The 14,736-nt window shown below is 45.3% G+C and overlaps 1 protein-coding gene across 2 annotated transcripts in view; it reads right to left on the minus strand.

Moving 5' to 3' along the window:
• The window catches only part of LOC135374415 (uncharacterized), a 73,316-nt gene that overhangs the window by 15,057 nt on the left and 43,523 nt on the right, over positions 1-14,736 (minus strand). For both annotated transcript variants that reach the window (XM_064607381.1, XM_064607380.1), the window contains 5 exons: positions 11,891-11,920; positions 9,609-9,677; positions 8,642-8,683; positions 5,653-5,688; positions 248-277 (listed from right to left, as the gene is read on the minus strand). In XM_064607381.1, coding sequence (XP_064463451.1) covers positions 248-277; positions 5,653-5,688; positions 8,642-8,683; positions 9,609-9,677; positions 11,891-11,920 — 207 coding nt within the window. The remainder of the gene's footprint in view (positions 1-247; positions 278-5,652; positions 5,689-8,641; positions 8,684-9,608; positions 9,678-11,890; positions 11,921-14,736) is intronic.

Here is a 14,736-nt window from a genome sequence, read left to right on the forward strand (position 1 = left end):
AAACGTACTGCAATGTGTCCCTGATCGTACTGAGTGGAACTGTTGGAGGTATATTCTTCTTGTTCTGTGCGTTACAATTGTCAGTTGGAAGTTACGGTACTGATAGAGCACAACTATATTACTCTAGCTCTGTCTGATAGGTTATTTCTTTTCCGCCACACAGTGCGCATCTCGCAAACCTAGAAAGTGGGTAGTTTTCCGTGTCGTCTCATCTCAACTACGGCTACCGGTCTACAAGTTGTCTTACCTCAGCCAGAGCTGCCTGGTATGTGTAGTCCTGAAAAACAACAGGAAAAATAAACACGTCAGACGGTATACGAACCCTCGTGAGACTCATTTTCCCTCCCGCGGGCATCTTTTATGAGCAGTTCCTTTATTTGCTTTTTTTACGTATCTGTTATTCATTGACCGTTCACGTTTAGGGTACTCAGCACTGCTAACGCCGAAAAGAATGTCCCTTGGCAACCATCACAACAAAATTGTTCTCTCTCGTGATACGTCATACGTACTGGTCATACACCGTTTCTTGTCAAATTCAATTTGCATAAAGTGTCACTGAAATAATTGCAGTCGTCGAAAAACCCATACAGTGGCGAGAGTCGAACCCCACACCTCTCGATTGCTGGTCCCGAATGGTTGATAACCATTGCGCTACGTGGAAAACAACTTCCCTACCAAGGGAGATATGTCAAAAACACACACACACAAAAAAACAGACTAAGGCGACGACGAAAAACTGACACACACAGACAAAGTCTCAAATACAGCTAGAGCTTATTTGCAGAAGGATACAACTTCTAAAGAGTCCTCAAGACGGTTAAGGCGGAGGGGACGATAGTCTCATCAAAGGGCCGAAGGTCGTGCCGACGGCTTACTGACACAGTTCCTACACGGACAGATTGAGAAGACTTCTCTCAAAAGCCGCCTGGTGTGGTCATTACCAACAGCCTTTACAACAGTATCTTGCCACGTAGGAACACGAGCCGTTACAACATAACGATGCTTTGCAATATCACAGGGATGAACGATATACTTTTTTAACGCATGTTCCTTGAAACAATCGTTTACGCACCTCTTGGTTTGACCTGTGTAACAGAAGCCGCATGCTTGCAAAATTTAATAGATGACATTTGACTGACATTGGACATAGGTCTTATGGTTTTTATAGGTTGCTTGAGTCTTTTCAGAAGGTGTAACATCATATAAGCGAAAATAATTTTTAAGAACATCAGTGACATTGAACATACGTGTTACAGACAGTAAAGTGACCATCTCCATATTCGCGTCGCCCCTGACGGCAAAGTGTCGAACGTCGTATCTTTCGTCACAATAGACGACCGGACCCCCTACGTGATCGATTACGACTTGCCGCCATGCCATGGTAATGGTGGTGATGATGGTGAAAGCGCTCGCCGTTCTCCGCCTCACAGAGGTGGGCAACGTCACGACTGACGCCTTGGGGGATGTGCGTCCTGGGCCGACTTCGTCCTGGGCCGACATATGTCTGAAAGCGTCTGAGGAAAACCCAGGAAAAGCCCTCGACAGCACAGCCGGCACCGGGATTGCTGGTGGCACTGTCAGCTTTATCAGCCTATCAGCCTACGCATTTTTCCCGCTTCTTGCCTACCACAGCAAAATATAACCTCGAACCGGTCTCGTCATGACATCACATGTTTGTGAACAGAGGGTCGTCTATAACCATGGGGACGCTATTCGGCCTGGCATGTTCCGTGGGAAATTAGCAAGAGACCGTTGTAAAAAGAATGCGGAAAGAGTGAAAGCGTATTCTACTCATTGCGAGTACAAAGCGTCGACAAGTCACGGCCTGAAACGTGTCCCCCAGCGAACATGGCAGTCGCCTGCAAGTGGCTGCGCATGCGCATACGCTTACACGGGAAATGTCCATTGTCTAACTCAATATGAAAATAAGGTACTACAACAGAAGAAGAGGAATACGTGGCAGAAATGTGTCTCCTCGTATCTACAAAATTACTTAGGAGAGTTAAAAGTCAGTGATGTATTAGCAATTCGAAACTCTACCCCGATCATAGAATTTTCGTCTGAAGGATGTGAAGACATGCCGTTCATCGTATGAGTCGATGTTGACGATTTAGATTACTCGATGCCCCATAAGGCACTGTTTGAGGCAGTGAGGGAGCGCATACAACTAAATGACAAGGTCGAGTTGGAGAACCTGCATGGTGTATCTGTAGAGAACTCCTTAGACATTTTGCAGATATATTTAATCCCTACCTACATCAGAGACGACGAAGACGTGTTTGTTCAAACAACAGGAATATGCAGAGGGTCGTGCATGGCACCTATTCTGAGCGATATTTTTCTACCATCTGTAGACCGTCAACTGTGCACTGCTCTGGTGCCCCTTGGTGATGTCTACGCGTTTAGATATGTTGATGATTATCTGGTGTGTTGCAGAAATTGTTCCAATCCTCTTCCAATGGAAGGCGAACATATTCTTCAAATGTCTCACAACCATGCGTGTGTAGGGGTCTCACCTTTACGAGTGAGGCCTGGGAGGGCGGATGTTTGCAGTACACCCGACAACACCTAGAATATCAGCAAGTGTGCTGGCAGTATGAACCCCGAAATAAAAAGGGTTGTTCCCTTACCTATCAACCCATTCGAAAAATTCGCTCCAAAAGCTGGCGGTGTTACGCTCTTGGCTGTACAAACACGTAGGACGCAGGCCAGAAACAGCATTCCACGAACCGATCTCAGACTTCACCGCGACCTACAGTCCCCATCATTCCCGCCATCACTTCCATCACACCCCATCACTCCCGGACGCCAAGGTCTCTCTGGCGCCCCCTGAATGGCCTCGTCCCCGCCAAGGGACGCTCTCTGATTGGCGTTCTCCAAGTGACGTCTACAGAGAGGGAATTACGGAATGCTCTCAACATGCGTCGTCTGCTGTTGCCATGCGTAAGATCCAATTCCACAGAAACATCTCCACTAACTCGCCCCGGATTTTCGGCGTGATTATCAATGGTGAACGAGGAGTAAAATGGGACTGTAGATTTGCAATCGACCTCGGCGGATGCGATAGTCCCCCTTTAAGCATGTGACCATGTCAGCAATGCACAAATGACATGAAAATTCGCGCTATAGCATTAGAACGGAGAGAGACGGAGAGAGATTAGAACGGATTAGAGTCTCCGTGGAACGTAGTTCTGAGATAACCTCCTGGGACCTTTTTGCTGAGTGACCTTTTTCCTAGTGACGTAATCCCCGGAGGCATTTTTCAGGGGACCTTTTCTCTAGACATAAAATATTTTTACTATTATGTGAATCCATGCTTCTGGCCGGGGTGAGGATCTATTTGGCAGATCACATCGCTCGTTTCCAATCGCCAGCGGGCATCTCTGTTACCGGCTTTTTGCCCATACTTGAGCAGTATCTAAAATCAACAGCTATATACATTAACGGTCAGTTGTTCGCTCAAAAGACGGGTGTTTGTACTTGATCCGCCATAGCTCCTGTCATTACTGAAATCTACTTGAACACTGATTGTGTCTTTTTGTCGTTTGATGAAGATGTTATGAGTAAAAATGAGCGCGGGTGTTGGTATACCCGCGGATATCCGGGCAATTTTGTTCTTCGCGGGTAGACATTTCCGTGTCGTCTCGGGTTGCCAGTAAGGCGCGGGTATACCCCGCTCTGTCTCCGAGGTTTACGCGGGTCTACCCGCAATAACCAGCAGGCGCAAAGCCATCCCCTCGGCTTTCTGTGCAAGACCCGAGTCATTGTGAATATTTAGCACAAAGTACATTCCAAAACCGATACCAAGACCTTCCGTGGTGTGACAGCATTCTAATTCACTGGCACCGCGTTTTATGCTTACTCTTTGACTATGTTTGTACGGCTAGTACGGTTGGCGTTAGTAAGCTGGCAGCCATGTCAGCACTCGCAACAGCGTCTGGCGCCTTGGAAAAGTGGCTCGTAATTCCCGACATTCCCACCAGCAATGGCAACAGAGGCTATTGTGAATGTTCTGGTTTCCCTTCAAATCAGCGTACGCGGTGGAGGGGGCAAAAAGAGAGACTGCTCTTATTTTTAGGGCGAGAGCAGCCTAAACACCTTTATCCTATGTTTGGTAAGTATGTACTTTCCATTCATATCACCGTGGCATCGTCACTGCGGATGTATCAAGTAAAAGTAAGTGCACATTATATTAAATTTTAACAGTCAGAACAACGTACGGTTCATAAACGTCCCACATTTGTCCCAATATCTTGAAGTGACATCGCAGGGATATACCTGCGACGTTCAAACAATGCCCATATCCTGGTCTCCTAGATGTCACATGGATAGCAATGGGATATTCAGGCTGATCCCACCACGGATATCCTATTGTCCAAGATAGGACATCCTGCAGACGTTTGTCAGGACATCTGTTGTTTGTTGGGATACAGATCGAACTTCAGAAATTTTAAAGCGTCTTGTATGTCGTAAAGGCTGTTTTCTTATGTGCCAAGATACTGTTGTAAGGGTTGTTGATAATGACCAGACCAGGCGGCTTTTGAAAGAAACCATGTGAATCCGCTCCGTGTTGGAACTGTGTCTGTAAGCAATAGCTGACCTACTATCCCCTCCGCCTTAACCTTGTTGCAGACTCTCTAGAGGTTCTTTCGTCATGTATTCTAGTCACCAGCTCACTTCGTTCTAAAGTCATCCTTTCAGTATACCAAGGGACCTCATTCAAGGAACAGGACATGCACATACTCTCTTCACATCTTCTCCTGTACTGGTTTCTTGTATGTGCATAGTCACACCTATACGGAGAGGACGAGATAAGGGCATCTCGTCCACATGGTGGAAAGTAACTATTCTGAGGTTGCAACACAAGCGTGTCACATCACACATGAGTGTGATGTGATATGAGTGCAAGCTCCCATTTGCCTTTCATGACTTTGCTTTTTTGCACCGTCGTTTATAATGTGAATTGAAACATTTAATGCGATGGGAGGCTCACACAGTAGCTATACAGCATAGGAGAGTAGACCTCCCGAATAGGCTGGACTCGAAAGCAGCTCTTCCTCGACGTGGCCTTCCGTTTATTGCCCCTGGGTCATTATTAGAAAAATTGAAACCAACCCATTGATCGAGTACCGCGGAGTGGTGCTCGACCATTCTCAATTGCGTTTCCTTCTCTGTGTAATTAAGAGTATCTTACAGGATATGGCTCAAACGGGTTCTGGAACAGCAGTCACCACAAATTCTTATATCGTTATGCTCACTTATTTTTCAATATATGTTTGTCAAGTCCGGGTGAAACTCATAACTTTTCCTCCTCTGCCAAGACAGTCATGTTTACCAAAAAAGAAAAGAAAAGCAAAATTCGGTGCTGTCAGGTGCTTCATTACATCATGTCGATCCGCTGGCAATGAAAGTCCCCACTCATTACCATTTAAATAAGGTTGTTCTTGGGACAACTAACCAGGCAACCAACCAACCATGTGGAACACTTTGTTGCGAGAGATACCCACAAGAAACGAATGTAACGTTATGAAGAGGTTCATATTGCTTTTCAAGCGGTTTCTGACCCTTCGTCGCGATATTTTGCAGGTCACATCTATAGAAATGCCAATGGCCTCGTTTTCGGTAAGGTCAGTAACTTCCTACTGCACTTACCTTTTCCGCCACGCTCCTGATAACACCATTGAGCATCTTGAAAAAATAAAGTAAGAGCTATGTTAGTGTGCGCGACCAAGTTTGAAAGAGGTTGACTCCCGAGTGATTTCTAAAGCATAGTCTAATACCCTAGTCAGACGTCAAACCTAAGTCCTTTAGCAGAAAGGCCGTTACTTCACCTGTAGTCCAATCATCATTTAGAATGACATCGTTCTCTGCCCTGATTTGTTGAAAATGGGAGAACGCCTTTTGCTCCAGAAGCCCACATGAACATATTCATGCTTATCTTCCCCCTTGCGCGTCTTTGGCGATATCATTTCGGTCCGAATCGAATTTCGCGATTATTTCTGACGTGAAAGAACCATATCTGTGTTGAGGAATATCACTGGTTCCGGATTTCAGAGGGCGAGGCGCACCGCAGGCTGGCTGTGTCTGTGTAGTAGGTGTGTAGTGTCGCAGGGTGCGTCTGTGCCGTCCCTAACTGTGGTCTGCTTGGGCCATTTCACATTGTTTACCGGTGAGACTCATGCTATTGTTGCATTCTACGTACAGAGTGTTTTCGTTGAAGCGTTACAAATTTTCTAATAAAAAACGTTGAGAGTAGCACAGGCACATCGTTTTTGCACGTAAGTACATAGCGAATTTCAGAAATGGATGTCTCAACGTATCAGTGGGGGGCAGTATCGCTGATACGTGTATCTTCGATACAATCTTTCGATACATTTTGTGTATCGGTGTTAGGTATCGCGTGCCAAAAATGAGAGTATCGGAGTATCGGTATCGAAAATACATTTTTAGGGTATCGTGTATTTTAACGATACTCGATACTAAAAAAAGACGCAAATATTGAGGCTGTTTTGAGACTTAGGGTCGGCGGGTCTCGCTCAGGCGGTAGTACGAGCCAGGCCGCAGTGGCGTAGACATGTCGACCATACATTCGTTCGAAGCTTACGTCCGCGCGCGCGCTCCGTCGCCAAGGTCGCCCGGAGAGGAGGCCCTGGGCCCTGCCCTGTGACGCGTTCGTGGGCGCGCGCGGCTTCTAGTTGGTTCCAGAAGAATCTCTTCCGTCTCTTTCTACGGCGGGCGCGCCGAAAACGCCTTACACAGGACAAACCTCACGGCTTCTGGAACTATGCTGCCCGATGTCCCCCTCCTCAGTGCGCAAGAGCACGTCCACTTGACTTGAAGTGTGGATTCCGCGTCTGCCATGCGGAAAGAATAACCGCCGGCTTAGCTTGAGCATTGTAACCCGTTCTACAGCTCACAATTCACAACGGCCAACTAAGAAAATCAAGTCAGAGGCAAAGCCAGAGGCTACCGGGTAAGTACTGCAGTACCAAACGATAAAAGCAGCAGAAAAAAAAGTTTCAGGTTTATTCGTATGTATAGTCAAGTGCTCACAGACCGGTACGCACGAAGAACATTGTCTTAAAGAATTGTTTTTTGCTAGGCTGCTTATTGATGCGATCGTTTCAACGTACCCATGGCTTCAGTCTAAAGTTCTAACAAGACTAGCTGCTTAGACAGTGCAGCTTCATTATATCCGTGCGGTCGGATACGTTCAAGCCCTGTCAGAAAAAGTGCGCTATAAAAATACACTAAAGGCTCTAGAAAAACCGAATAAATGTTTTTACTTCCCTAATCATATTACCAGCTTTATTATATTGTTATTTCAGTGATGTAAACTTCGCGAATCATAACACCAGCTTGATTATATTGTGATTTCAGTAATATAAACTTCGCTAATCATAACACCAGCTGTATTATATTCGGGATTTCAGTTATGTATCGAAGTAACGACGATACAGTACCGAGTATCTGTATCGAAAATCAATTTCGGTTCTGTATCTTGTATCGGTATCCAAAATACAATTTTTGAGGGTATCGAGTATCGGCATCGAAGATACTTTTTGAAGTATCTTGCCCAGCCCTGCAACGTACGTGCTGATTTCAGGATGTCGAAAAATATAGTAGCTTTCAGCGTGGATTGTCTTCCATTCTGCTGCCTCATTTTCGCCCAGAATTACTGAGCTAAATGAATTGTAGTAATTGTTTATCTAGTAGTTACACTCTGTTCGAGAGGATGTCCACCTCGCCGTACAACTGAAATGCAGGAACAACATTTATGCTCCTCTCATAGCTTTTGTTTAAAAAATATGTTGCGAATTAAGAAACCCGTATACAGGATCTCCCAGAAAGCATGTTCATAAATTATATTGAGGAGACTACGCCACCTAGAATCACGAGGTCAACGACATTTGTTCTTAAAGTATTATTGCCAGCGCCCGATCTGAATATAATCTAACTTAATTATACGTCAGTTCTTACGAACTGGGCTCGGAAATTTGCTAAGGTCGCTTTCTTACCCCATCGATATTAAGCGCGTGCCGAATTTACCCAAGTTCACGGTAATTGGCACGGATATTGAGGAATAGCCGAACATACTTGCGTTACGGAGCGCCCTATAGTCTAGCGTTCGACAACTGTTAGGACACCCTCGCTCTCAGTCCGACGAAAGGAGTTTGGTAAATCCAGCCAACCAATATAGTGGCGTTCTCAGCCATGTTCGAATCGGCAACCTTACGATCAGGAAGCGGGAGTGTTGCCGCCAGTTTGACGCATTCAATATTTTCCGTTTTTTTTTTTCTATAATCAAACTCAAACTCAAACACAAGCCAATTTGACGCATGTCAATTCAAAAGCATGTTCCGACGAAGCCGGTATACTGAAGGCTCAGTTCACAGAACCAATTTTCTACATGTACCCAATCTAACATGCGTCAAGTTATCACCTAACGTATAATTTATAGCGACGGCGTGATACATGAGGATTTAACGCATTTAAAACTATTTACAGTTCGAAGTGACCATATGTCCTGGTGATGATTATGATTGAAACGATGAATTCAGAATCAGGTTCGAAATAGTATCCTTCATAGATTTCGCACAAGTTCCCGTCTACGTGGATGCTACGTGTAACCGTATCTTACCTCCAAGCTATAGTTTCCAAAGTCCCTCCAAGTTGGCAAGTCCTGTGTGGGCAAACCAATTCAAAGATGAGGATTCAACGTTACGAATGGCAAGTCAAGACAAATGGCATTGAAAGAGAAAGAAGATCCGCTAGATAAAGAATAAACTTACTGGAAAAACGCAATGGCAACTGAACCTCACTGTTAACAGAGAGCTCCACAATATAACACGCTCCCAGCCAACCATATTCTACCCCATTGCTGGTGGGTGCAATGGGATAACGAGGCACCTCACAGTAAGGACCGAAGTGCTACGGGATCCAATAAGGTTAGAAGTGATTTTAGGGCAGAACGGTGATGGGCTGAATTTGGCCACGGACCAAGCAATCTTGACATAATGAGAGGGCGAGAGTCCAGGTGATTTAGAGACACCGAAAGTGTGCATCTGAAAGCTTCATAGGGCGGGCAAACCGAGAAGGATGTATTTAGAAATACCGACAGAACCATTGCCATTACGATTTGGAGTGCAGGCTATTACACTTGATTTGGAGAAGGTTCGGGATATCTTGAGAACGAGAATACGAGATTACTCGCAAATTTTCTTAAGTTAGCTTTGTGGCAACAACAACAACAGGTACATGCGTGACGATGGGATACAGTGCTTCACCGCAGGAATTGCGATACCCTACCTCAGCGCATCTGGGTTAATATATGAGTGGGATGGCGATGAAGCTTTGTGGCAATTATGAAAACACTACTCATGTTCTCACTCACACACACACATAAATGGGATGATGATGTGGTAGTTCATTCATCGCCGTTATGGCAGTACATTGCTCCATTGCGCTTGTGGAAGGGATGAGAAAGTGAGGATGATGGAAAGGGGTCCTATTAGAGTTCGTTCATGTTCTCAATTAGCAACGTTGATTTTGAAAACCCAGATATTAAAACTTGATGCATTGACAAGGAAGAAAATAACATGACTTACCCTGGCCAAGGTGAGAGTTTCACGAAGCTCCCTTGACGGTCTCAGCCTTAGTAGTTGATTGCATAGCGTCTACAGTATTGCACTTTCTGTTAGTAAAAACGCTCTAAGAGCTGGACGTTCAATCAGTTATACGAAAAAGCTCAATCACTTATGTTCCTCTTTCTCAAGCGCTATTCTGGTGTTAAGGTGTGTGGGACAGCGATACCGTTCTCCGAAGTGTTCACCCAAATACACTCTATACTGATCTACGCATCCGGGCCACGTCCATAAGCAAGTTTGTTTGACGGGCTTCTTTGGTTTCAGCAGTCCACCAACATTGGACCAGTCCACCATACTAGGGCTTGGCGGCCATTTCGACGTCTTCTTCATCAGTAACACTTAAGAATCCACGCTTCTGATTGGAGAGCTAGTCCTTCATACCCTTTATGGTTTAGGACATGATGTTAGCCAAATGGAAAGTATGGCACAGTCTTTGAACATGGTGGCATTTTCCCTTCATGGCCACCGAGGTTCACTCGTGAACCAACCCGTTTTCTGACTTCCTCACCAGCCAAACACAACACCAGCCAATCACCTAGCACATGTGCTGAGCTTGAAAAAAGCATTTTTCTTTCCGTTCACAGAAGGAAATCGACTGCATCGTACCGCGAATGCGAAAAACGTCATAGTTATCTGCTCCCATGTGACCGCTCAACGTCGTATCTACGCGTGCACAACCGTGGGGAATGTCCTGCTACACAGCCACAAGATACTATTCCATAACGGACGAGAAGAAAAGACGGTGGCGATGTCATCAGCTGAGTACGAAGTGCACCACTCATACTTCGTCACCGTGTGAATGCTCCGTATAATACGGGGAGGATCCTCTGCTTCGTGAGTAGTATTTTTTTTTTCTTCCACTACAATCTTCCGTAATGAACATCGCGCGTGTGAAAATACGGTCAGAGTCAAATTTCGTAGAGTTCCCGTACGAATTTCGTCTGGAAAATTAGGTATTTCATACGAGTGGCAAGTGGGGGGGGGGGGGGGGGGTGAATGGACAGTTTCAGGCATACACCTTGTACAGCAGTTACCCAGCAATAATCCGATACAGTATTCGTCTATTCACACGAGCGTCATCTCCACGAAATATCCTAGTGGAAGCAAAATAAGAAAAAAAACTGCTCAAAAGCAGGAGTTGCCAACGCGTGCCAAGTTGAGCATTCCCACGGCGCCGGAATATCGGGAACGGCGTACGGCAGGAAATATGGTGTCGTCTGCTATGGAATATCTTGTGGTTGAGCTGCGATATATTCCCCATGATTACGAGAGAAAAGACATGACGTTAAGCACGTGCCAGCACAAAGCTATGACGTTTTGAGTTGACGAAGGTGGAGCAGGTGCCAGGGGTACTTACGCTCAATTAAAATATTAAAACTCCACTGGCAACTACCACCTTCAAACAGTTAAAATCATAGCTTTCGAAACCCATACGGGTCTCTTCATCGGAAATGAAATACCGTGCCATTCAATCGCGCTATTTGTCAAGCAGGGCAAGCTATATAGCAATCAGGAAGTAGACGCGGATGTTTGTTTGTGCGTTCCTTATTCTTTTTGATATGCCAGATGTTTCCTTACTTCCCAACGTCCTTCGTTTGCCAGAATGTTAGGGAAGTCTAAGTTTACCGTGTGACCTGTTTTTCGCACGTGTCCGCAAATCTGAGTTTGTCAGTGTCCTTAATAATATGCCAGTGTAGTAGACCGCTACCGGTAGCCGGGTAAGCTACGCTTTGTTCTGGTAGGCATTGTAAGTTAACGGTGACGTTATCAGCAGTCTACTAACACTCCCTGTTGTCTCGTTTGTGGCTTTTCATTCTGATAGGTACCTTCTGGTAGAGAAGTATCTCCCGCTGCTATATGCGCCGTATTCGTCAGATCTAGTCTCCTGCACTTCATCTCGCATATATCAAAGTGAACTTGCAGAGAAAGAGTATGCAAGAAGCTTGAGACATTCAAATGACTACGACGAAGCGACATTTTGTTATTTCCAAGAAAGACTTCACATAATTTTTCGAAAAGCGCTGGGGTATGTATGCGACTTCGGAGAATAAATATTTCTGGGTTACTAAGTTTCAATTATGTGTTTTACTTGTCATGATATATAAATCTAGTCAGGATGCTTATTGATCAGTCTTCTCATACCATACAAATTCTGAAGGGTTTCGTAAAAACAACATGGAATGTGTAATACCTCTAAAGAGCACGCTTTTCAGAAATATGAGAAGCTTTTGGCTTTTGCTTACCCATTTGGCCCATTCACCAAGTTCGTTGCCCTTTGCAGGTTCGCAAGAAAAGAAAACAATGAGAGTCACACGTTACGCTTAGGTTATGTTTCGTATTAATGTGTCTTTGTTAACAAAGGCGCCGGAACACTGTTCCATTAATCAAATTATATCTACCTACTTACCGAGAGCCCAGTTGTGTGATACATTATTTTGTCAAAAAGCGTAGAATTATTTCTCAGAAAAGTAAAAGTTCAACAAGAGAGATCGCATAATGTTATACGGGGTAGTCTATGCAAAATAACAATTTGTGTTATTGACATTCGAACAAGGATACCCGCTAGAAGCGGTCTTGAACATTTTCATCACGAAGCCACCAGCTCGCTTGCTTTTTATCTATTTTATCATTATTAGCAAGGCCGGCGAGAGAAATTACGGGTCTCAGGGGTGACTCTGGACGAGTCCGGCCCCGGTACCCCCTCCTCATATCTCCTGGTGCTGGCAACCGTCAGGCCTTGGATAGGGTGGGCCCTCTAGGGCCCTCTCTCCGGTCCTGATTATTAGACCATATTGTTGTAATCATAGTGCCTGGGTTGTTTCATCGCGAAAGGCCATACCGTGCTTTCTTGCCCCTGGTACTTTGGTTGAGTCTCAGAGTGAACTCTAAAGTCCTACTTTGCACATTTCCTCTCGCGAAGAGTGTGTTCGTTTATGTGAATGTGGGAGCGACTGGCAACAATGTAAGGGATAATCTGTTGACGGTGAGTGCGCGCCCCCGTGCTTTCTAGCGTTGCGTAGTGCGTTAAAAATGAATTCACACAAACGTTTCTTGAGGCGGAGACGCGAAGCGCTTCCAACCGTTTTTGGAGAACCGTTTCGTGCTGCAACTTTGCAGCGCGGCTCCGCAAACGCCAACCGGAGCCCTCGCGGACGGGCGGAATGAGGCTTGTGCAGTGACGTCACGTTTAGTCATGTGACTCGGGAAAACATATTGCCGCACCGATGTTACAGTAGGAGGGCATGTCGTGAGTTGTTGTGGTATGCGTGATATTGGAAAAACACATGCTGTTACCTCATTCGGCCTGCAGTAGGACGCATGTGACGCATCCACATGTTTTCCCAAGGCACGTGGCTCAAAGGCGTTCAAAGGCTGCGCGTGACGTCATGTGCACGAGCCTCATTGGTTTCCTTTGGCGCTGGCTGATCTCCCAACACAACAGCAAATCCGCGCGAGGTCCGTTTGTCATTTTTGTGTGTGTCTAAACAACAACTTTATTTTTAAGATGATGAATGGGGAGTCTTTGTCTTCTCCCGCATGAGGATTTTCTTGGAACTGCTGCAAAGAACACCAAACAAACCGCATTCACTGCGGGATGTGAGTAAGTATGTCGCAGATCATCTGTGACCCATATTTGGTCCAGGGCGGTACCGGAGTGAAGATTAAATAATTATTTTCCCCTCGGTAACGTGTACTCCGTGACACACCGTCGATAAGGTCACTATTTCGTGACGACTTCCACGGTTTTCCACTAGGCGGGCCTGGTGTCTGCTAATGCGTGGCATTATGCACGCGAGCTGCAAGCTGGAATCTGTGAGAACAAATGCTGGTTCATAGAGTGTACGGATATCCAGGAGTAGGCGAATGGAATACTTCGGTTTTCTCATTTGCATCTCACTCCACTGTCCGAAAGAAACAATTTTAAAGCCGCGTGTTCTAATGAGAAACTGAACAGCCATGAACGGGGAGAGTACCCTTTTCGGGATCGGGAATGCCGAAGCTGATTAGTACATATGATCACAGCCAAGCGGCTACCGATGTGGATTATCTTATATTTTTTTGGTTCTGCTTAAGAGCACTGTAAAGTGAAACATGAATCGTCACGTTTTAAGATACCATCATGCAGAACTTGGACTTGGATTTGGAACACACAAGTCATCAGCTCTCAGTTCTTCATACTTTTTGTACTAATTAGTTTTGAACTCTTTTACACCGCGCTTTCGATCGCGAACACTTTAGAACACTTGGTATATCGCACATGTAAAACCTCGCATGCAGCCAGATGGCTAGCCTAGTTTCTCACGTTCTCAATAGATGACGCACGAGCCGCCTCAGGGTTGCCGCATCACCAAGTTCGCAAATTTTGCATAGAGCAATCTTTGAAATTAGATTGCTAACGAAATGCCGTGCAAGTTACAAATTCTCAGAAACACACACAGTTTTCATCTTTTTTTTTACAGTCTACCATTTTTTACAGTCGCTTTATCAGACCCCAATCTTTGACTCGCACATAGCAAGCGTTATCGCTAGTTTTAAAGGAGCAGGAGTCCTACGATGGCAGTGGGGGACCCGGTTTTGTGACATCTGGCGATCCGTCGAGGACAGGGAGATCAATTCTTGAAGTTTTCGAAGAGATGAATAATTTATTATTTTATTTATTTATTATATTTCTCGGGTGACCATGAACGGCGAAATGGCCTCTCTACGCTGCGTACATGATGACACAATGATCGGCTTAGCGTCAACAGCAACTGCTCAATGTAGATGGAATAACTCTATGCGCAAGGGGACCACGGACAACTTTCCAAACGAACGTACGCTTGATTGAAAGCCGCTGACGTGTCTGCCTTTCATCTATCCGGATCCTTCGTTATCCGGAAATCTCGCTAGAAACAGTCAATGCGGGATAAACAAGGGTCGAATGTATTACGAGAATTTGTTGAACGTCTCACCTTATCGCGTTTTCATTTTCTTGCTGAATGCTTATAACCCCGACTTAAACTACAACTCACGTCAATACGTGCCATTATGCATTCAGCTGTTAGAAAACCCGGTTGAAAGCTTATCTGTTTGTTATGCGAGGAAGATA

This window comes from Ornithodoros turicata, unplaced genomic scaffold, assembly GCF_037126465.1.
Source record: "Ornithodoros turicata isolate Travis unplaced genomic scaffold, ASM3712646v1 Chromosome56, whole genome shotgun sequence".
Classification (NCBI taxonomy): Eukaryota; Metazoa; Arthropoda; class Arachnida; order Ixodida; family Argasidae; genus Ornithodoros; species Ornithodoros turicata.